Source organism: Setaria viridis, chromosome 6 (genome assembly GCF_005286985.2).
Source record: "Setaria viridis chromosome 6, Setaria_viridis_v4.0, whole genome shotgun sequence".
Taxonomy (NCBI): Eukaryota; Viridiplantae; Streptophyta; class Magnoliopsida; order Poales; family Poaceae; genus Setaria; species Setaria viridis.
Window position 1 is genome coordinate 24263436 of NC_048268.2, and position 23875 is coordinate 24287310.

General features: G+C 42.6%; 3 protein-coding genes, 1 non-coding gene and 1 pseudogene across 5 annotated transcripts; 3 read left to right on the top strand and 2 right to left on the bottom strand.

The window, feature by feature from the left end:
- The first annotated feature begins 1186 nt into the window (after positions 1–1186).
- On the top strand, positions 1187–5423 carry LOC117860906 (pentatricopeptide repeat-containing protein At1g19720). Of its 2 annotated transcripts, none has more exons than XM_034744330.2 (3): positions 1187–3995; positions 4081–4295; positions 4766–5423. In XM_034744330.2, exon 1 carries the CDS (start codon positions 1245–1247, stop codon positions 3831–3833), a length of 2589 nt encoding a protein of 862 aa, XP_034600221.1. In that variant the 5' UTR covers positions 1187–1244; the 3' UTR covers positions 3834–3995; positions 4081–4295; positions 4766–5423. The 2 variants fall into 2 exon arrangements, with proteins under 2 accessions (XP_034600221.1, XP_034600223.1); XM_034744332.2 differs by having other exon boundaries at positions 4096–4295.
- A 2757-nt stretch (positions 5424–8180) lies between these two features.
- Positions 8181–12571, top strand: LOC117861239 (NEDD8-conjugating enzyme Ubc12). Its single transcript, XM_034744762.2, has 6 exons — positions 8181–8345; positions 9443–9556; positions 9789–9897; positions 10614–10692; positions 11946–12062; positions 12264–12571. Exons 2-6 carry the CDS (start codon positions 9448–9450, stop codon positions 12399–12401), a joined length of 552 nt encoding a protein of 183 aa, XP_034600653.1. The 5' UTR covers positions 8181–8345; positions 9443–9447; the 3' UTR covers positions 12402–12571.
- A 2447-nt stretch (positions 12572–15018) lies between these two features.
- On the bottom strand, positions 15019–15861 carry LOC140223146 (uncharacterized). The gene has a single exon (XM_072294658.1). The coding sequence runs from the start codon at positions 15859–15861 to the stop codon at positions 15019–15021; it is 843 nt and encodes a 280-aa protein (XP_072150759.1).
- Positions 15862–16085: 224 nt separating this feature from the next.
- On the bottom strand, positions 16086–17431 carry LOC140223145 (uncharacterized; annotated as a pseudogene).
- Positions 17432–19648: 2217 nt separating this feature from the next.
- LOC117862327 (small nucleolar RNA Z247) lies at positions 19649–19790 on the top strand. The gene has a single exon (XR_004641975.1). It is a non-coding gene; the product is annotated as a small nucleolar RNA Z247 (small nucleolar RNA).
- The last annotated feature ends 4085 nt before the right edge of the window (positions 19791–23875 follow it).

The following is a 23875-nucleotide window of genomic DNA, read 5'->3' on the forward strand; positions in this document are numbered from 1 at the left end:
AAATTAATGAAATGTATCTCTCACAAATATAGGTATGTGCCCATCCTATTTCTTGTCTTCCTTTGTTTTCATGAAGTAAGCTCATGATTAGAATCTAGTATCGATAAACTCCTTCCTAAGAATCCCTCAATTTTGTAAGAACCGGACAATTAGCCTTTTAGAAATTATTTATTATTTATTACACTATATTTTGGAGTGCAAACATTTAAAATGGAACGTATGCATTCTATGGATCATACTTGTCAAGTGTAATGAATTTACAAGGTCATTAGCTAATTAAAATGGGGAACAAAATTGGCAAAGTGATCTGTATTTTTATGTACTAAAATTCTAAATGACAATTATTATATATTCTAGTAAAAAATGGACTTGTACATGTAAAATAACATCTTAGAGCACTTAAAACTCCAAGTTTTGAAATCGTAATTTCATATGGTCTCATATATTCTAGTACAAACCAAGCTATTAGTATGAGTCCAATAGCACTTAGCCTATTTTGAAATTAGATTTTTTATTTTCAACGTCAAATTTTAGAGTGCAAACGCATATATATTATATTTGTCAAGTTTCAAGAATTTAAAAGCTCATTAGCTAGTTAAAACAGAGAACTGAATAAGACTTAATTAACTGAAATTTTGTGCACTTAAGCTAGCAACCTGACTGTTGCTTGTCACGCCAGGATGCATGGCGTGACTCCTTTGTGAGTCATGCCAAATTGCTTGGCATGACCAGCACCGTCTCATTTGGACACGTCCGCATCACGTGGAAATCAATTTTGTGTTACACTAATATGGTATTTTAGTCACACCAATTGAATCGCGTCACAGAACTCGGGGCGATCAAAAGGGCTATTTTTTGGAAATATAGATCGGGAGGAATTATTTATAACATTTTAGATTAAAAGGGGTTAAAATTAAAAAAAATATTAATTTGCACCGATCGATAACATTAGGATTGAAAGTCACGCTTGTACTATACTTTAGGATGAAAATATATTTTTTCCTTGGTACAGTCCCCAAATAGTTATATTCGTGATCAGCATAACTGTTTATATGTCATTGACTATTTTTAGTAGACTTATTTACCCTCCCTGTGAAAGCAAATCTCGCGATTAAGGGCAAATCGTGTGGGCGTCTGTGAGTCTGCTGGAAAAATCACAAGAACAGAAGACGCCAAAGAAAAACGAGAGGATAACATGCAAAAACCCAACCCTCCCAAGAACCTGTCCTCTCCTTTCCCCTCCCATGGAGCTCCTCCCGGCTCCCCTCCCCTCCGTCCTCCCCAGACCACATCAATTCCCGCCCCAACCCGCCTCCAGGCCCCGTCATGGCCGCCTCCAAGAACCCATCATGGCGTTCGCGCAAGCTCCTCCCCTCGCGTTTCCACTTCAAGAAGCAAGAAGCAGCTCCCAAGCCCCTCGCCACAGCACCCGTCCCCCCGCCCAAGAGCCAAGAACCCACTCGCCGCCTGGTCTTTCACTTCGCAGCGAGCCCCGGATTGTCTCGGATACGAAGCTCATCACGATGCACTCCTGCGCCGGGCGTCTGGTCGACGCCCGCATGGTTTTCGACGGAATGGCGCGGCGGGATCTGCTCTCCTGGTCGGCCATGATCGGGGCCTACGCCATCAGGGGTATGTACAGCGAGGTCATTGCGCTCGCAGTGACTATGGTCAGGGAAGGGGTCATTCCGGACAGATTCTTGATTACCCGGATTTTACAAGCATGTGCGTACACCGAGGACTTGGAGCTCGGGATGGCGATGCATTCCCTGGCTATTCGGAAAGGGTTCATGGGGAGAGTAAGGGATGTGCCAGTCGGTAACTCGGTGCTCGCAATGTATGTGAAGTGCGGAGAATTGGGGCGTGCACGTAGGGTGTTTGAGAAAATGAGGCAGCGGGACTTGGGCACATGGAACTCGATGATTTTTGGGTGTTGCCGGTCCAATGAATGGGAGGAGGCGCGGAGGCTGCTTGATGATATGAGGAGTGAAGGTACAGAGCCTGGGGTTGTCACGTGGAATACATTGATTTCGAGCTATGCAAGGTCTGGGGATCTTGATGTGGCCATGGAGCTGCTGGAGCAGATGGAGGAGTCTGGAGTTGCTCCAGATGTTGTCACCTGGACTAGCCTTGTGTCTGCATTTGTCCACAGTGATAGGGGGGATGAGGCACTTCAGTGTTTCATCCGGATGCGTCTTGCTGGAGTCGAACCAAATGGTATGACAATTGCAAGTGCCATCTCAGCTTGTGCAAGTTTGAGGTTACTCAGTCAGGGAATGGAGCTCCATTGCCATGCAATTAAGGTTGGGAGTGTGAACAATGTGCTCTCGGGGAACTCCTTGGTTGACATGTATGCGAAATGTGGAGAAATTGTTGCTGCTATGAGAATATTTAATGAGATACCTGAAAAGGATATCTTCTCCTGGAATTCAATGGTTGCAGGGTATGCACAAGCAGGCTATTGTGGCAAAGCATATGAGCTTTTCTGTAAGATGGAGAGCCTTGGTGTTCGGCGCAATGTGATTACATGGAATATAATGATCTCAGGATACATACGAAATGGGGATGATGAGAGAGCCTTTGAACTATTCCAGATGATGGAAAGCTGTGGAGTAAAAAGGGATACAGCTTCGTGGAACATACTCATTGCGGGTTCAGTGCATAATGGTCATTTGGATAGAGCCCTAAGAATATTTCGGCAGATGCAAGCACTTCTGGTGAGGCCAGATTACATTACAATCCTAAGTATCATTCCAGCATTTGCGAACTTAGTTGCAGCTTGGAAAGTACGGGAGATCCATGCCTGCATTTTTCACCACAATTTAGAAATGGATGGCAAAATTGAAAATGCACTCATCCATGCCTATTCAAAATCTGGCGATCTTGCTGGTGCTTGTGCTGTTTTTGATAGGCACTCATCAAGGAACACTATTTCTTGGAATTGTATCATTCTTGCACACTTGTTGCATGGTTCTCCAAATGAAGCATTGGATCGCTTCTGTCAAATGAAACAAGAAGGTGTGCTGCCAGATCATACAACCTTGACTGCCGTAATCAAGGCCTATGGCCTCAAGGGAAAGGTATCTGAAGCCAAAGGAATATTTTACAACATGACTCACGATTACAACATTACTCCAGATTTAGATCATTATGTAGCTATGGTTGATCTTCTTGGCCGCTTAGGGAGATTAGAAGAAGCATATGAGCTTATTGATGAGATGCCACTCATACCCAATTTAGCAATCTGGGAGGCATTGCTTACTGCTGCAACAGTTCATGGAAATGTAAGGCTGGCAAACCTGGCTGCAAGAGAGCTGTTGTCAATTGAGTCCAGCGACCCTAGAATTCAAAGGCTGGTTTATAATCTGCAGGACCTAGCTGGAAAGTTTGTTGATTTGCCACAGACGATGTTATCCAACAAAGGAAGAGAGTTGGAAGAGGTTGATAGCTGTTCTGTTGAAATTAAGAACAAGGTCTATTTGTTCTCAACTGGTGACAATTTTGTGTTAGAGCGTACAGTAGCCGAACTGAAGTTGATTATGATTCAGATTGGAATCTCAAAGCTGAATATCAGCAACGGGATTCCAGATGTTGAAGAAGAGGAGGAAGAATTATCTGCAATACATTGTGAGAAGCTAGCAATTGCATTTGCAATTTCAAATTCCCCTCCTTTCAGAACCATACGGATAATAAAAAATGTAAGGATGTGTCGCCATTGCCACACCTTTGCCAAACTTGTTTCAGAAAAATACAAGCGGCAAATACTGATCAAGGATTCAAATTGTTTGCATAAGTTTAAGGGTGGAAAGTGCTCCTGTGAAGATTATTGGTGAATACAACTGATGCAAGTGTACGGAACAAAAGATGCTGTCAATTGACCAATGACTGTACAGGAAATACACATAGTTGACCATCTGAATTGATGGTGTTCAATTTGTTTGATATCACTTATGTGGTACCAAAGATATCTTGAAGATTTCAACATTGATACAAAAGTAGGTGTTGTTTACAAACCTTCCTTTTTTCCCTTACATGAATCCATCAGCTTATTGTGCTGAATACAACTCCTCATTCTTGTAGTGTTGATTGCTCCAGATATTCTGTCCAAGAATTACATCTCTAGACTCAGGATATCTGTCGAAGAATTCTATCTCCAGATTAAACAAAAAATCACTTACCACCCTGTGGTACCAGAAAAGGAGGGCCTTCTGATTATTCCCAGCTTCAATGAGGCTGCCATGTATGGATTGGGAGAGTTGATCACATCATGTGATCACTCAGCACCTTTATGCCTGGTAAGGGAACAGTTTAGTACAAAATCATGCTGGCTATTTTCTACTGTCATAAAAAAGTCCCAAATTTGTTATCATCATTTGACAATTTGTTTGAGTACTTTTGTGCCTTTGATAAAGAAATTCATTTACTGTCTCCAGTTAAATAGTTTTTCAAAGCATAAAACAAAATTTTGTAAATTTAATTGGAGTTAATTATTATAGAATGTCTGATAAGGAGCTTGAGTGCTTGACAAATTTGATTTGTCAAAAAATCCAGCTCGAAGGAAAAAATCTCATGTGCTCCCTGTTTTGTTCATTTGTAAATTCCTCCAAGATTATTTGAGTGTGCAGAAGCAATTGCGATCAAACATTCTGCATTTAAGTTTCCTAACTATTAGCATGTCCTGTTTATAATTTAGCTGTCACAGTTTCTAATTTTTGCACATTTCCTGATATCAATCTTCTCCCATCTGATGGAATTATCCTTGCAGATTCAGAAGCATGGATATGCCAAAGAATTGAAGCATTATCCTTCAAAATGGACTTCATTTTACACTGATGTAGCAAAATAGGAAACCTGACTTAGATTTACGTAGTATTATAAACATTAGTGATAGCGTGGATTTTAGGTACATTCATTTGGTTTATCCAATACGGAACATCATCCAACTATCCATTTTGATGACACAATCTGATAGGAATTTTGGGATAGTTTGCTCCTTTGCAAAGTGACCTATAGTGGGCCACCAGCACCCCCACCAGACTGACCTAAGTTTGAGCTGAGGATTGTGTTCACATTTAAAGTAACAACTGGAGGGCTCGAGCTTACAAAATTGGAAAAAAGAGTGTGCTTATCACAAGTAGTGATGAAAAGAAATATTCGGTCCAGAGAATGCGCTTGCACAATCTATTGTTAATTTGATTATCTTCGCAGCTGATAAATAGTTAGCTTCTTTCTCCTTTTGCATTTGATTTCATTCATTATATTTTTTATGACGGTTCCTTGAGTTGTACGGCCCTATTCTTGTATGAATGGTCAGACTCCAGTTGTCCTCTTGTTTAGAATAATTTCCTTTTCTGCACTTTATGCTTGTTGTATGGGTTGTTGAAAGAGAAGGGAATAAGATTCAACCACTTCTACATGTATAAGTATGGCAACGTAGCCCTCCGAAACACCTTCAGATTTCTGATTTTTTTTGAAGTAACTATAATATGGAGAAACGGTGTTTAAATTTTGAATTTTTTCATGAGCCTCGACGAACAGTTGATGATCATGTATACGTATACGGTTGACCTAGCTACATAGGTGGGGATACTATTCTCCTAGCTGGTACGATGCCTGGGAAAGGTCAACTCGTGGAATAAGAAGAAAGAAAAAAAAGAATTATTCGAACCTGCTTTCTGAAAACTTTTGCTTTCTGAAAACTTTTGACTATATTTTGCTATGGAACAAATTGAGGCATTCTGGAGATTACCAGTGACATCTTTTAGATTGTGATGAGAACAACGCTAGTCAAGCCCAACTAGTCGCAAGCTGAGTACCAAGGAAGCACAAGAAATCTATACGAATGCGTGTGAAAAAACACGTACAGTATACTTGTATGCTTTCTGCGCCACCCCGACCACCCGTTGGCGTAACCAGCCCCAGGTGTTTCGGGGAGACAGAAAACTCTACTCCAAAATAAATTAATAGTGTACCTGTGCAAGAAGAATGCAGCTAAAATTCTAAGAGCAACTTCAACGTACCTCTACGTAGCCTCCTACCCTAAATTTAGAGGACCAAGCTAAAAAATGTACTCTCCTCGTTTTGAGAAGCCTGAATTGGGTCTATAGGAAATCCTCTATATGGGGTTATTGCTGGAGTAAGAGATTTTTTGTGACTTTAAAAAAATAGAGAGAACTCACTTGCAGCTAGGCTTACTAATTGGATTGGGTTATTGGTTTTAATGGATTAGGTTTCTTTTGGAAGTTGTTTAGATTGGTTATTAATAAGCTGATTCATCAAATGGTTTAGTTTGGTTTGGATTCTTCCTAACAGGAAATAATTTGGGAGTGGTTTAGAGTTGGGTTGCATTGAGTTGATTCACAAAACAATTTAAGGATCCGATTCTTAATGTGGGCTATACTTTTTCCGTATGAAGTAGCTAATTATTAAATTAAATCATCTCCAACAAATTTCAATCAATTTCATTAAAATTTTAAAGTGTGAAAGGGAGGTTTTAGTTCGAGGGTCCAACTCTTGACGTGGGGCCCATATGTATGTCCAGCTATACTATTTTGCACAAAGTAGCGGACACTTAAACTGAGTCATCTCCAACAAATTTCGATCAATTTGCTAAAATTTTAAAGTGTGAACGTGAGGTTTTAATTCTAGGGTCCGGCTCTTGACGCGGGACCCACATGTATGTTTAGCCATACTATTTTACACAAAGTAGTGGGCAGTCAAATTAAGTCATCTCTAATAATTTTTGATGAATTTCGCTAAAACTTTAAGGTGTGAACGTGAGGTTTTAATTATAGGGTCTAGCTCTTAATGCGGGGTCCAAATGTATGTTTAACCATACTATTTAGCACAAAGTAGCGGGTAGTCAAACTCTGCCATCTCCAACAAATTTCGATCAATTTCGCTAAAATTTTAAGGTGTGAACACTACGTTTTAGTTTTAGAGTCCGGCTCTTGACGTAGGACCCACATGTCGGAATCACATTTATTTCAAATATATACGGGTTTTTTTATATGAGCCTATAGGTTTATATAGCAAACTATGGTTTTTTATAGCAAACCCATAGGTTCTATCAACTAGTAGGGTGGATTGGCTTGGGTTTAGATAATATAAATATGGGGTGAGTTGGGTTGAAAAAATAAATTAACTTGATGTGGATTAGTGTAAGTTAAAGTTGGATTACAATCCAATTAGAGGTCTACTTGCAGGAAAAAACTATAGAGAAATTACCAGCTTTGACTTGAACCAGCAAAGACGGAGAATAAAACATCCTTATAATGAATGAATGAAGGCAGACCCTGAGTTCTTAGCAGGCACCACCACCCTCCAATCTGAGAAGAGAGATATACAGAGGAGGTGGGTGATTTAGAGGAAGCAGAGGGTGGATGCTGAAGCTATCATTTACGGTTTACATACTTAATACCAACTCCTTCAGTTCCAAATTGTAGGTCATTTAACTCCCTTAGTTCCAAATTGTAGGTCATTTTAGTTTTTTCAGGTTTATAGATATTATTATACATCTAAATAGAGTGTATATCTAAATGCATAACAATATTCATGAATCTAAAAAGTCAAAATGAACTACAATTTGAAACTAAGGGAGTAGATTTAAATTAGGAGCCATACTCACAACCAAGGAGCTTGTCTTCCCGTTTTCCTTCCTCTCTTTTCACTTCATCCGCCCATATTTCTATGGTATGCATAATTTTGTTTATTATTTTGTTTATTACGATGGGTAGAGAAAGAAGTAAAAAAGTTTGGTTCTTGTTCGCATGTACATTTGAAACGATTTGGTTGCACACTATAATATAGAAGATTTAATAAAATGCTTAGTATATTAGATATAATTGGCTTGAATTTATATAAGTATTTTGCACCGTATTGGTATCAATCCTCGGTAAATATACGGCAGTTTATAACACGATATTATCGTATCGGCTCCTGATGCCTAGTTCATTTTGATGAGCGGCTCTGATCCGGCTTATAACCACTAAAGCTACTTTCAGATGCAAAGCCCTGCCAAATAGGATGAAAGTAGACGGACTCGGCAAGTATCCAAAGCTGGCCCGGATGAACGGAACTTCACCTCACCCCTCCCGTATTCGAATTTCGAAAACGAAAAGGCCAAAAGCGACATTATACAACCGTCATAAATAGCCGCCCGCACCCCGAAAGTCCAAATTCCCCCAGCCTTTTCCTTCTGCTAATCCCCTCCGCACGGTCTCGCCGCCGCCGAGCACGCGCGCGCCGCCTCCTCCCGCCGCAGAAGCAGGGCTCGCTGCCCGCCTGCCTCGAGGGGGTCTCGCTCCCCTCGGCGGAGACCCGTCCGGGCGTCGATCGATCTCGAGGTGAGGAAAGCCTAACCTAGCCCGCTCGTACGATTGGTTTGTTTGTTCGTTTTCGATTTCGAGCGGAATCTTTTGTTTCATGTGAGCCCTTGTCGAACGCGGATATAGGTGGTTCGATTCCCGATCCGCGGGTTGCGGCGGATTTGTTTGTTGGGGGATAGGGGGCAGTGGGCACTGTACATGGAAGAAGATTACAGTTGAATTTTTCCCCTCCCCTTCCCAAAACAGAGATTAGGGGTTCGTTAGATTGAATCCTCATGTCCCACGTTGGGTCCGATCTAGTGTAGTTTAAAGTGTGTTTTCGATGCGGTCGTTGGATTGGACTCCTGGGTGGGGTCCTGGGCTTCAGAAGCCCAGGCGTTTGATATTCCAGAGATTTGGTTGGACCTTTAGGAATCACAGATTGTCTGATTGTGTTTGCTTGTAGTAAATGTGATGGATGATTAAATATCTGCAGTGATCATGTTGAAAGAATCAGCCATTATTAGAGAGGAAAATGTCATGCTATTGTGCTGAGCGGAAGGAGAACAATAAGGAAAAAGAATTTGCTAGGACTCAGCTAAATGTGGTGTTTGTTGACGTGAAACTGTTAAGTAGGGTTTTGAGTGTTACTTGATAGGGCTTATTGTCTGTAGTTTTGATTATTGGGCTTTGATTTGTCTGACCCAGACCTGCGTTGGTTGTGCCTCCCTTTCCGATCATGAACTCATGTAGACATGATTTTGGAGTTCTGCCTGAACCATAGCGGGCTCAGGGTGGTGATTGTCTCTGCAGTTCCATTTAGATGCATAAAAAGATTTTGTGCTGAATAACCCTTGTGCTGCTTGTATGAACATTTGCCAGGTTTCACCGGAGTTAAGTTTCATTTATATCAGTTCACACTTTAGGGGAAGATATTTGATTATTTCAGTACCAGGAAAGGATAGTAATGATATACTTCAAGAACCATGCTTTCGTAACCATGGAACTGTTAAATCATGATGCTCAAGTAACTGGTTTCCGTACATTAATTATGAATACCCAGGAGAACTAAGATGAAGCTGAGCCATGCTTATTTGTAGGTGTAGAGTGTCATAACTGATTAGTTTCTTTTGTAGGGAAAATGATAAATCTTTTTAAGATTAAGGGCCAGAAGAAGGATGATGCAGCGACTGCAAATGGAAAGCCTGCTGTCAAGAAGCAAAGTCCTGGGGAGTTGCGTCTCCATAAAGGTTTGTCATCTTGGAAGCAATCCTTTTCTACTCTTCATTATGTGTCTTATTTGTTCCTGCGCATACACGATTGCAATGTGGTTCTGCATAATTGCTTACCGAAGGGTTTTTTGTTTCCTTCTATTCTTTTTAGCTTTCATTGGCACATCTATCATGTCACTTTCACTTGCTGCCCTGCATATTGTGTTGTACTATGTTGTTAACTACTGTCACTTTACATTATTTTTGTCAGATATTGCTGAACTCAACCTTCCCAAGACCACCAAGATCTCTTTTCCGAATGGCAAGGATGATCTGATGAACTTTGAAGCCACTATTAAGCCTGATGAAGGATACTATGTGTAAGTGTTTCTGAGGATTCATATTTGAATTATAATCTGCTAATATATGTCAAGGTTTTTTTTTGGGTGTGTGTGGGGGTTGTATTCTGAATACTTTCTCCTTAATGCAATAATGCACAGATCTCCCTGCGAATTCGAGAAAAAAAAGGAAATTAAGAAATACTCTACCCATCTTATCAAAAATTTTGCCCACAGATTTTAAACAAACATTCAATTATGATAGATGTAAATCTGCCTTGTATATATATTTATAAGTAGGAAATGGGTTTGCGGATAGAGTTGCTAGCATGGAAAGATACTCTGTCAGGTGGTTTTCATTAAAAAGTTTGACATATTTCCACATGGGCAAATATACAGATAAAGGGATAAATGATGATGTGCTGGATAGGTTCTGCTGTGAATAATGTTTTGCAAGTAAATGCCAGGGAAAATGTAGATCTTTTACCTTTTTGCAACACTTCCCTAGCAAAGCATTGCTAATGTCCTGCCAAAGCAAATTGAGGATCTGTTTTGCGCACACTATTGTCTCTGTTGTTTTCTCTTTGTTTGGGTTTGAGAATGTTTGATCCGTAGATTAGCATGACTCAAAATTTGAAGCAGAATTTTTTGAGGTGAAACTCAGGACTACTTTTTTCTTTTTAGTTCTAAACTTTTTTTCCCCCTTGATTAGTCCTGTAAATCTAAGTGTGCATCTAATGTGCAAATTCTTTTCTCAGGGGTGGTAAATTTGTTTTTACCTTCCAAGTTCCTCCAGCTTATCCTCATGAACCTCCTAAAGTCAAGTGCAAGACTAAGGTAACTAGGCTACTTCTATTGGTATTTCACCTCTTAGTTCCTACCTAGCAATGTTATACGATCGTCTAATCGTCTAGTCAAACCATGGCACCGATAAGGTGATTGTCGTGATTAGTCATCGATCAGGCCCGATTAGCGGTTCTAGTCAGACCTAGTCGTCCATATATACAAGGACCGATATGATATGTATACTATATAGTACATAGTATATAGCACCCATCAACACCACAAATTTGTATAAACTCCTTCCTCACAGGAGTATCTGACCAGAACCCATATTTCCATCCTGGGTCATTAGATTTTGCTTTCCTCTTAGGATCTTGAGCCATCTCTGCAAACTCTGGTGGCAGTAAAGCTATGGCCTTCTCTGCTATGGATTTACCATCTGGAGCGGCTGAGGAAGCAGTGTCAACAGCTGATGAACCTGTGGCACCTTCTACATTGTCGGGCATCAGCACTTCGACATTTCCCTGCCTCTGATACACATCCACATCTGCACATGCCAACATGTAAGCATTAGAACAGCAGCAGAGGAGAGCAGAGCAAGAGAAGAGAAGAGCAGGCGAGCAGCAAGAGCAGAGCAGAGGAGAGCACTGAGCAGATCAGTTGGTAAAACGTACCATCGGAGGAGCTCATCTTGCTCACGATTCACAAACGGCACAACCTCCTGGGCAGCAGCGAGCTCCTAGGCGTGTCCGCATGTCGGACTTTGGGCAGAGGGGAGGGGAGGTGGGGATGGAGCTCCTGGGTGGCTCCCCGACAACGGCATCCTTCTGGGTGGCTAGATGGTGCTGACGGACGCGCCTCTGGGCATGCAGCGGGGTGATTCTAGGCGGCGGCGGTGCGATTTTGGCCAGGCGCCAGGCGGGCGGCAGTGGGAATTTTGGGCGAGCGATTTCTGGAGACTGGCGCTCGGCACGGCATCTCCTGGAGTATATACTAAAACCTAATGGGCCTAATTGGCAGCCCAGTAGCCCACCACCCACCGGCAGCCAAAACCTAATGTTTCAACCTGATCGTTTTTCTCCTAATCAGACGTCTAATCATGATTAGGCGATGAGTAATTGGACGATCAGGTTCCTAATCGCTCCTGCCTAGTCGCTCGGCCTAATCGGTGCTGCAAAAGTGATAAGCCCGATTAATCGCGACTAATTGTGATTAATCGGATGACTGTATAACATTGCTACCTAGCTGCCCACCCTTCTAAGTTGTAATAGTTCTTTGTACTAATTTTCATATTTGTAATGTATAAGGTTTACCATCCCAATATTGACTTGGAGGGAAATGTCTGCCTGAACATTCTGCGTGAAGATTGGAAGCCTGTCTTGAACATCAACACCATTGTCTATGGCTTGAATCTTCTTTTCACGGTGAGTTACTAACATGTATACTCATGTGAATAAAAGTCTTATGATGCATCATTTTGAAGCTGGTTTGCGTATAGTTCGCTCGACTGTATGATAATTACTTGTTTTCTTTCTACCCACGCTTGTTTTATGGAGCAGAAGCTAATTGTGTTATTTTTCTTCATCATTTGATATCTTGGTTGCTAATCCAAATATCATTTGCAGCAACCTAATGACGAGGATCCCCTGAACCATGACGCAGCTGCTGTTCTTCGTGACGACCCGAAGAAGTTTGAGAATAATGTCCGGAGGGCGATGGCTGGAGGTTATATTGGTGAAACCCACTTCCCTAGGTGTATGTAAGCGTGAAAATGGTGACCCGTTGTCTGACAATTAGGCAACTGCAGCTGATCATAGCATGCCCGAGCTATGTGAATGCCGGGAGCGGTCATGTAATATAAGTTGGTGTGACAGTCGCTGAACACATGAACAATCAGGAAAATGTGCGATGAACAAATGCTACCTTCTGTCCATTTGCAGGGTTCATTAGGATTCATTATGATTGATGTGGTGCTTTTGTGTCTGCTCTGGACAAATTCTGAATATGGTGCATGGTTTGCACCAACTACATGTTAGTAGTAGCAAGCTTGTCAGTATCACTGATTATTGTGTGTTTCCATTCTTTCATCGAAGCTTCAAAAAAAACATATAATTTTTTTTAAAAAAGAGATCTTTTTGGAGAAGTCCTGCATTCCCTTCTTTCCATCCCCTTTCTATCACCAGAATCAGCTGGACGTCGACAATTCACATGGGCAGGGATATACATAACCAGCTGACAATGAGAAATTGGAATGCTGTTAGTTGCCCAGACCTATTTAGAGAAAGGTTAGGTCATATACTTGTTGCTCCTTTCTCATTGTTCGTTTGTCCCCTTTTTGTTTCATAATATTTGCGCCAAGATTTGATTGCGTCTTGATATCCACAAGTAACTTTCTCAGCATGTTTGAGCTTGAATACGTTTACATGGAAAATGTGTGTAAGTTTAATTTTCAAGCAGAGTATTAGGAAGAAGTTCACGAAGAAAAAACTGTTTAGATTACCATACGGTTTAAAAGGTGAGGTTTTGTTATCTCTAAGAGAATATGGAGCGGAGAAATGTTAGCACAAATAAGTCCATCTTATAAATCATAAAACTACAGTTGAAAACAATGCTTGAATTAATAAGGCTACTGCAGTCTGCAGATATGATAGCCACAATTGTAGATTTGGTCCAAAAAAGTCACAGGGAGTACAATTCCCAGTACATGATTCAAATGCACTTCACATCATCTCCCAGTACAATTCCATATGAATTTGTGTTCATCGTGTCATTGTCGTATTGGCCATAATATCTTTCTCTTAGGGCAGTGATTGCAATAATAGGTTCATGATGTTTTGTAAAACTAGATACTAGATTTTACAGATCCTTTGTTTACGGGGAAAAATCAGCACGATGTCTTAAATCATATGAACTACTTAGCTAAGGACCACCTCGAGTAGTCCTTTTCATCGCCAAAGCCAGCAAATAGAAATCTTGAGTTTTCTACTCGCTTACTCTTGATTTCTTCGCAGTGGCCTTGAACATGGTGGAGAATAAAGCTTCAACTACTGCGATAGGTTAGTCCACTCGGTGTTTGAGCAATCAAAAAGAGACGCTAAAATCTGGGTGTAATTCGATACCCCTTCCGTTCCAAATTGTACGTCGTTTATGCTTTTCTAGGTATATAAATATTATTATGCATCTAGATATAGTGTATGTCTAGATGCATAATAATATCTATAAACCTAGAAAAGCTAAAACGATCTATAATTTGGAACGGAGGGAGTATAATAATAATTGTAATCGATTCTTCAGTGAGAAGCTCTCATTTTCCAACCCCCAATGTGATCATCCTTATCAAGGATACGTTTCAATATTACAGGATGAATAGCCCTGTGACCACTGTGCTCACCAAATGGCAGCTCATGTGCTACTATAAAAGAAGCAGGTGAATGCCACAACAGAATGCAGGTACATCAGCGATATAGCAAGTGGCGCTAAGTATAAACAGACATCATGTGAGTGTCACTGAGAGCAGGTAGGATGAAGAGCCTTCAGGGTGAGGTCTACTGAACATCCCGACAAGCAAGGCATGGGAGATGTTCGCCACCAATGAGATTGTGAGCAACGATAACCCCATGCTTACCGGTGCAGACACTACTCGAGAACTCACCTTCCATCTAGTACTTTTATCCCGGTTGACTTTGGACCCGGGACTATTCGAGACTAAAGGGCCTTTAGTCCCGAGTTAAAAATGAGGGACTGGAAGGACACCGGCGGGAGGGGCTTTAGTCCCGGTTGAAAAGATCTGGCAGCGACACCCCCCTTTTTGTCCCGGTTGGTAATTCCAACCGGGAAAAACCTTTCTATCCTGGTTGGTGGCTCCAACCGGGATAAAAGGGACCCTCCACGTGCGCAGCCCGAGTTTAATTTCTCTCCATGCAGCTAGCTGCTCACCCTTATTTCTCCATCTCCTCCTCTCCTTCCCTCTCCCTCTCCTCCTCTCCTTGCGCCGCCCCCTCCCCCTCCCCCTCTGCTGCCCAGTGGCGGGCGCAGGATTTGGACTATGGGTATTCAAAATTGAAGATGGTAAGAAAAAAAATGACAGACTAAATTATAGTTTTATAACACATAATAATTAAGTGGTAGCAGCATCATTGATTAATAAAATTTATCAGAAATTGAAATTGTCCAGCTACTAATGATCAACATATCAAAGTGGCAACATGTGAAATAAATAGAGGCTAAAACAGTAAAATGGTAACAAAGATTACAACTTACAAGCTATAGGATAACTTTCCGTTCTGCAATGCTTTGAAAATGAGCGATGATGTCCTTATCCTTAGCTTGCATGAAGAATTTCCTTTCAATCAATGTGACCAGGCAACCATTCAAATATTTCTATCCCATCTTACTTCTTCTCTTGTTCTTTATCAAATTCATTATAGAAAAGACCTTCTCAACACCAGCAGTTGCAACAGGGAGAACAAGCACCAATTTGAGAAGTTTATAAACAATGTCATACCGAGAAACCTTTCCTTCTTTAACTAGCATCATAGACAACTCTGCTAGACTTCTCAAATTTTTGAAGTTTTCATCATTTCTGACATCATTGATATAGTGGTGCAACTGAAAATGAAGCTGGTTTATTTCTTGAAATTCAAAGTCATGTGGATAGAACCCAGCAAGCTTAACCAAGTTCTCAACATTAAAAGCAGAAAAGGAATTAGCTGGACTGAATGATGCCATGCATCTAAGTAGCTCTGTGTTTACCTCATCAAACCTATTATTGAGCTCTTGAACTTGTCTATCAATGACACCCAAAAACATATCAGCATGAAACCGGTGATAATTAATGGCACCTCTGTAGAACTGCCTTGATCTTTGCATAGGAATACACTTCCCATTCATGTCAACAACTTTAACATTGTGCTTCTCACAAAAAGAAGTGACCTTGGTAAGAAATTCTTGCCATCTAGAATCTTGTCTCAAAACATCCAGTTCTACCTTTGTGAACTCCAGAAGATCCATTGCATTTACGATATCTTGCTCCCTCTTTTGCAAAGCATTGCACAAGTCATTGGTGTATCCAAATATTTCATTCATCAAGTGTAGCAGGAAAACAAACTCAAAGGACTTAAATACTGTGAGCATAGTTTGAGCCCCATTAGCCTCAGCCCCCTTTACTTTCATTCCCAATCCTAAAGAGAACTTTGTTGATTGAAGGATATAAGAACATAACATGCATTACAGTTCTGTAGTGAGATCCCCATCGTGTATCACCTGGCCTTGCTAAGCCCATCTCTTAATTCAATCCTTGCCCAGTTTCAATTTCACCCAATTTCAATGCTTCAATCATGTATTCAGCTTGAGCAATGCGAAGCATATGGATCTTTTTACAAGACATCCCTAGAACATTCAAAAAATAAGCAAGTTGCCCAAAGAACCAATCACAATCAGTATTCTCCTTAGCAACTGCTACAAGTGTTAGATGAAGTTGATGGACGAAGCAATGAACATAATAAGCAGAAGGGGACTCATCCATAATTAGTTTCTTCAAACCATTAACATGACCCTTCATATTACTAGCTCCATCATACCCTTGACCACGTACCTTGGATAGGGGCAATTGATATTTCATAAGCAAGGACTGAATTGCTTCTTTAAGAGTTAATGATGTAGTATCTTCAACTTGGACAAGACCTAGAAACCGCTCAACTGGTTCTCCTTTTTTATTGACAAAACGCAAACAAAGAGCCAATTGTTCCAATAGGTATGCATCACTTGACTCATCAGCAAGAATTGCAAAACACTCATCACCAAGTTCGTCTATGATAAATTTGGTTGTTTCATGAGCACAAGCATCAATAAGTTGTTTCTGGATCTTGTGATCTATCATCTGATAGTTTTGTGGTGCATTCTCTAGTACCACCAGATTAACCTCTTCAAAGTTTCCTGCTAGCCATGCTAAAAGTTCCCAAAAATTCCCCTTGTTGAGTGAATCCTTTGTTTCATCATGACCCCTAAAAGCCAACCCTTGACGCAACAGAAATCTTATGCACTTAAGTGACCATGTCAAGCGAGCTAGATACTTAGCCTTGAATTGTGCAGTGTTTGACGCAATAGATTCACGGATTGATGCCTTAGGTCTCGTGAACAATCTATATTTCTCTTCAGCTTCACTATGAGCACTATCGATAGCACCAACATGCCTATGAATTCTCCTTTTCATATTCCAATTTCTAAACCCTTCAACAACAAAAGCATCTCCACCAGGAAATTTGCAGCTATCTTTGAACAAATAGCAAACAAAGCAAAATGCAACATCTTTATCCACACTGTACTCAATCCACTTAAATTCAGCAAACCACTTATGTTGGAAGCGGCGCATACCTCCACAATCATGTTGCAGAAAAGCATCCCTCTTCATCTTTGGTTGACATGGCCCCAATGCAATGTATGCCCTTCTAACTGAATCTTGGTCATTGACATCATAGCTTGAGATCGGAGCCCTCAATCCAGGATCATGCTCAATACCATAATCATTCTTGTCTTCATCACTAGAATCATTTTCTTCCACGGGTATGGATTAACCAATTTCTGTTGTACCGTGCTTTGGTGGCTGATTAGATCTCACAGGTTCAGGTGGTACTGTGCTTGTTTCACTACCACTTTGTCCTTGGAATAACACTACTTGCATTTGACTTTCATTGCAAGATTCATTAACATTCTCCGGTTCAGGTTGTCTCTTCTTTGCAGCAGCCCTTGCCATGAAAATCCTCAAATCAGTAGCGGCACTACCCTTCCTCTTCATGGTTCAAACCTAAAAGTTACACAATTTCAAGTTATCAGATATTTACAATTTCACATTGAACTAAATTCATGAGCATCCACATTTTGCAAGTTGATGTGCTATTCCAATTTGACAAACAATTGAAAATGCTTACCTCAATTTCAGAAACAATCAGCAGTTCACAGAATCACAGATTCACAGGTTTGGGGGCAGTACTGTTGGCGCCGGCTTGCCGGTCGCCGCGTGCCCGTGCCGGGTCGGACGGCGGCCAGTAGGCCGTAGCGTGCCCACCGCCGCTTGCTCGCCGACTGCTAGCCCGCCGCGGAGCCGCCGGCCCGCCGCTCCGGGGTCCGTGTGCGTGCAGGGCTGCAGGCGCCAGGCGTCGAGGCGCGCCGCGCGCACCGCGCCGGCCGCCCACGGCCCGCCGCCAATGCGCCTCCGCCCCCAGCCGCCGCTTATTGCCGGGCGCTGCGCCGCCGCAGGCTAGGGTTCGCGCGCCATGAAGCCCTAGCGGTGGCTGCCTGGTGTGTGCGTGCTCAGGCGTGGGGGGACTGGGGGGAGCACTCGAGTGGGGCGGATAGGCCAGATTGGCCAGTTGGCCAGTTGGGCCAAAGAGCGAAGTTGGCCTCCGGTGGGCCTTTTTGAGTGAAATATCTGTGCTACTTCTATATTTTTATTTTTTCATACATATACCTAAACTACACTATATATATGAAATGTTTTTGCAAAAATAATGGGTATTCAATTGAATACCATTGAATCTAAGTGGGCCCGCCCCTGCTGCTGCCCGTCCCCTTCCCCCTCTGCTCACCCCTCACTGGGAGTGAGGAGCGACAGCGGGGCGAGGGTAGGGCGGCCAAGCGGGTGGGCACGGGCGGGAGGCTGAGTGGCGGCGGAGGCCAAGCGGGCGGGCGAGAGGCCAAGCGGCGGCGGAGGCTGAGCAGGCAGAGCTGAGCAGCGGGAGGCCAAGCGGCAGCGGAGGCCAAGCGGGCGGGCGAGCGGCCGTAGGCGGCTGGCGGCTGGCGGTGGGTGGGCAGCGCGGGTAGCCGGCGGGCGTGGGGCATGGATGACATAGGACTAAAGGACCTCCCCTTTTGTCTCAAAAAATTAATCCCGGTTGGGCATTGAAGAGATATGGTCCTTCCCAACCAGGATTAATACTCAGTTTTCTAAGAGTGAGAGTACCAACTGGAAGGTGATGGCAGCCCTGGTAGCCTCAGGATCTTCAGGCCTGGCAAGATTTCAGTACATGGGTTATATTTGATCATTGGACCTGACAAGGTTTCGGTACATAGGTAAAGGTAAACATAACCATAAGTGATTCTGAGGTGTTTCCAAGGACATGTAATTACTGAGTGCATACATCTATCTGATCATGCTGTTACAGTGTTACTCCATGTTAACTGCAGCACTCCATCACTTTGTGAAGGAATCAGTTCAGAAGGTTGAGGAGGTGAGCCAGGCCAGTGCATTGGTTACGAAGTCATTCACGGTAAGCTGAAGAATGTTAGATAAACTTGATATGTAACAAGATCCTGTAACCAAGCTGTCAAGGATAAGGTTGTTGCCGTGTAGATCTTAGCTGTGCATATCTAGTAGTTGTTGTAGTTTGTTGTAACCCTAAATATCTTGGCAACAACCTTATCTCAGGATCTCAACAATGTAAGCCATGGTGGCGGCTGTTGCCACCATGCCCCTGTATAACACGAAGGTGTCAACCCAGGAAAGGGCAACGACAATTCCACCAAACCTTCGAGAGCCTCCGGTTTTCACATGGTACCAGAGCCTACCACAAACACAAATAGATCCAATCCACCTTCCAACAATGGCAAGCTCCTCCACTCCCATTGTCAACACCCGGATCGGCCAGGCGATCTTCGAGAAGCTGATCAAAGCCAATCACGCGCTATGGAAAGCAAGTCATCGCCATGATGAGGGATGCGCATCTGGAGGGCTTATTCCTTACCGGCGCAAACAAGGCCCCGCTCTCATGGTGAAGGAAAAGCAAGGTGATAAAGAAGTTGATGTTCCTAACCCAGCCTATGGAGAATGAGCTGCTACTAATCAGCAAGTACTAGGATGGCTGCTGTTGTCGAGGAAATGTTCTCATTGATCATGAAAGCTCGCTCCATCAACACTCGGATCGCCCTCGCCACAACGAAGAAAGGCGATCTCTCCATCGTCAACTACGTCGGCAATATGCGCTCGCTGGGAGATGAGATGGCCAACTCTGGCAAGCTGATCGTCAACGACGAGCTCGTCTCCTACATCCTGACCGGCCTCGACGATGACGACTACAACCCCATCGTGACCGCCCTGATCGCACGGGCAGAACCGGTGGCTGTGGGTGGGGTGTATGCCCAACTGCTCAGCTTCGAACAACGCATGGAGTTGCTTCACGGTGGCACCGACTCTCACTCCTCCACCAACATGGCGAGTCGGGGATGTGGGAGTTAGCGTGGCTGTGGAGGCAACAATGGAGGAAGCCGCGACAACCGTGGTGGCAAAGGGCGTGGCAACAGTGCCCCTCGCTAGAACTACGGCGACAATAGGAACAACACCAACACTAGGCCCAAGTGCCAGCTGTGCCTCAAGAAGGGCCACACGGTGATGGGCTGTTGGTACAGGTTTGATGAGAATTTTGTTCCTGATGAAAGGTATGCAGGCGCAGTTACTACATCCTATGGAGTTGATACTAATTGGTACACCGATACTGGTGCCACTGATCATTTCACTGGAGATCTGGAGAAGCTGACTGTGCGGGACAAGTACAAGGGCAAGATCAAGTTCACGCGACAAGTGGTGCAAGTATGGAGATTAGTCACATTTGTCATTCAGTTGTTAAAACCCCTAGTCGTGATTTGTGTCTAAATAACATCTTTTATGTTCTAAAAGCTAATAAAAATCTAGCATCTGTTCACCGCTTAGCTACTGGTAACTCTGCTTTTTTAGAATTTCACCTTGATTTTTTTTTATCAAGGATCAGGCCACAAAGAAAACAAAGAAAACTTTTCTTAAAGGACCTTGCCGCAAAGGGCTCTACCCTATACTTTCTGCATCGCCAATAAAACAAGCCTATGCAGCTGTTTGACCATCCCTTGAGCCGTGGCATAGTCGGCTAGGCAACAATCGTCGCAAAATTTATCAGTAGTTTTAGTCTTGCTTGTTCAGTCACTCTGTGATGCATGTCAAAGGTCCAAGAGCCATCAGTTACCTTATTTTAGATCCCAAAGTATGTCATCTCATCCTTTGAAACTTATATTCTCATATGTTTGGGGCCCTGCGCCCACCTCCACTGGAAGCAAGAAATATTATATTAGTTTTATTGATGATTATAGCAAGTTCACTTGGGTTTATATCTTGAAATTTAAATCTGGAGTCTTTCAAAAATTTCATGAATTTTAGAATCTAGTTGAACGTCTGTTTGACAGAAAAATCTCACCATGCAGACTGACTGAGGAGGCGAGTATCAAAGGTTCCACTCCTTTTTTAGCAAAATTGGTATAACACACCATGTGTCTTGCCCATACGCTCACCAACAGATAATGGATCTGCTGAACGAAAGCACCGTCACATAGTTGAAGTCGGGCATTCTCTTCTTGCTCATACTTCTATGGCCCTAAAATTCTGGGAAGATGCATTCATTTTTGGAGTATATCTTATCAACAGAACTCCTAGCCACCTAGTCCAATATGAGACGCCCCTAGGACGCCTCTTCCATCAAAAGCCAGAGAATTCCTCCTTACATCTTTTTTGCTGTGCATGTTGGCCTAACTTAAGACCATACAACTCTCATAATCTTCAACTTTGTTAAAAAAAATGCACCTTAGGTTATAGTCCATCCCATAAAGGGTTTAAATGTTTAGATCCCTCCTGCGCCCGAGCCTATATTTCCCTTTGCCTCTTTACATGATAATGCTGGCAGGAGACTACAAACTGAAATCAATCTTTTGCCACCCTCCCTTCTGAATCCCAACACATTTGGCCATGGGGTATATCAACCGAATGATCATGTGATTAATTCTCCTAATGTTACTGATGATTTTGTTGAAGAAACAGGCGTTTTACAGGCAGATTCTACATCCAATAATACGTCCTCTACACCAGCAACAACAGGCATGGCTCCCGGGGCAGATTTGCCTGCGCCAACGGCAACAAGATCGCCCTTGGGATCTCGAGCTCAGGTGGCGGCGCAGCCTACCGCACTGCATCCCTCCATTGGCGCATCAGTGTCCACCATGTGCGGCGCACTACCCGTGCCGCACCTGACTGGGTCGATCCGGTGTCCATGCGGCCGCGCCTCGTTCGTCCTCACCTGCTCCGACACAGGCGGGGGACAGCCCACATGCGCCAGGGATGCAGGCAGAATCTTCCTCGACACCAGCATTGCCTGGATCTTCTATGGCGCCTGGATCCTCTGCGGTAGAATTACAAGCAGCTCCGCCGCCAGCTCCTTCACGCCCTGTAACACGCCTACAACATGGCATTCGCAAGGAACGAGTCTACACTGACGGTATGATTAAATATGGCTTTCTTACGCACATCGGAGAGCCACATAATCTAGAAGAAGCACTAGGAGATGATAATTGGAAGAGTGCTATGGATGATGAGTACTTGGCCTTGCAAAGAAACAATACCTAGCATCTCGTTCCACCACAAAAAGGTACAAATGTTATTGACTGTAAATGAGTTTATAAGATTAAAAGGAAACAGGGTGGGAGTTTGGATAGATACAAGGCTCGGTTGGTTGCAAAGGGGTTCAAACAAAGATATGGCATAGATTATGAGGACACCTTCAGTCCAGTGGTTAAGGTGGCGACCATTAGGATTGTTCTTTCCATAGCTGTTTCCAAGGGTTGGGTTCTTCGACAATTAGATGTTCAGAATGCCTTCCTTCATAGGATTTTTGAAGAAGTGTATATGAAGCAACCACTTGGATATGAAAGCAAGTCTCTTCCTAATTATGTTTGCAAGATGGATAAAACAAGAAATTTGTTGGTCTTGGTTTCAAAGGTTCCAAGGCTGACACCTCATATTCTTCTATAATCAAGGCAATGTAATTATCTTTTTTTTCTCATCTATGTAGATGATATAATTGTAGCAAGCTTGAGTTAAGAAGCTATCACGACATTGCTATGAGATTTGCAGAAGGACTTTGCACTAAATGACTTGGGAATCTACACTACTTTCTTGGCATTGAGGTAACTAAAGTATCTGATGGTGGCATTATTTTGACACAAGAGAAGTATGTGTGCGATCTACTAAAGAAAGTAAATATGGCTCATTGCAAACCAGTAAGCTCTCCCTTGTCCACTAGTGAGAAATTGTTTCTTCATGAAGGATCTTTGCTTGGACCGAATGATGAAACTCAATATAGAAGTGTAGTAGGCGCTCTACAATATTTAACATTGACTAGACCAGATATTGCCTTTCCAGTGAACAAGGTATGTGATTTACATGCTCCTACTACTAAACATTGGGCTGCAGTCAAGAGAATTCTATGGTATTTGAAGTCATGTACAAAGCTGGGGCTTAAGTTGAGCAAGTCAATGTCCATGGTAGTAAGTGCATATTCTGATGTAGATTGAGCTGGTTGTATGGATGATAGAAAGTCAACCGGTGGTTTTGCATTGTTTTTAGAAACTAATCTTGTTTCCTGGAATGCAAAGAAACAAGCTACAGTATCTCGGTCGAGCACTGAATCTGAATACAAAGCCCTAGCCAATGCTACCGCTCATATCATGTGGGTGCAGACTTTATTACATGAACTTAGAGTTGCTAGTCATCCTATGGCTCTTTTGGTGTGATAACATGGATGCTAAGTATTTAGCTTCTAATCATGTTTTTCATGCTAGCACATAACATATTGAGGTTGATTTCAACTTTACAAGAGAACTGAGTAAACAAGAATCTTCCACATATTGACTTCATTCCTTCAGGCGATCAAGTGGCAGACGGCTTCATGAAGGCGCTCACTGTTTGACAACCGGATCGAGAACTTCAAGAGCAATCTCAACTTAGGATCTGACTCGTCCACACAGCAAGTTGATATTTGTTTCCTTCTTTGACCATGTGGGCATCCTGGTCGAACCTTTCACATGCAGCGAGCTGCCGGGCTGGGACCTGACTGCAGTAGCAGCCGATGACTACTGTCTCTCCGTGATCCGCATGGGGCCTAGGTCTCTATACAATTTTATATTCCTTTTTTTAAAATAATGCTGAAACATGATTTTCCCTTCGTTCCTTAATGATACTATTTAAGTATTTAACTAGTTTGTCCTTATAAAAAATAGTTTGCCCTCGTTCATGGTAAATTTTGGGAGTAGTACGGTCCTGGAAGGTTAAACTTGGAACTTTAATTAGCCGCTTACTTGACGAAGCCGAATCAAGGGATCATCTCATGCGCTAGATAAACAAATCCTAGACAAAGATCAACGGGCCGCAAACATATTCAAAAGTCTGAAT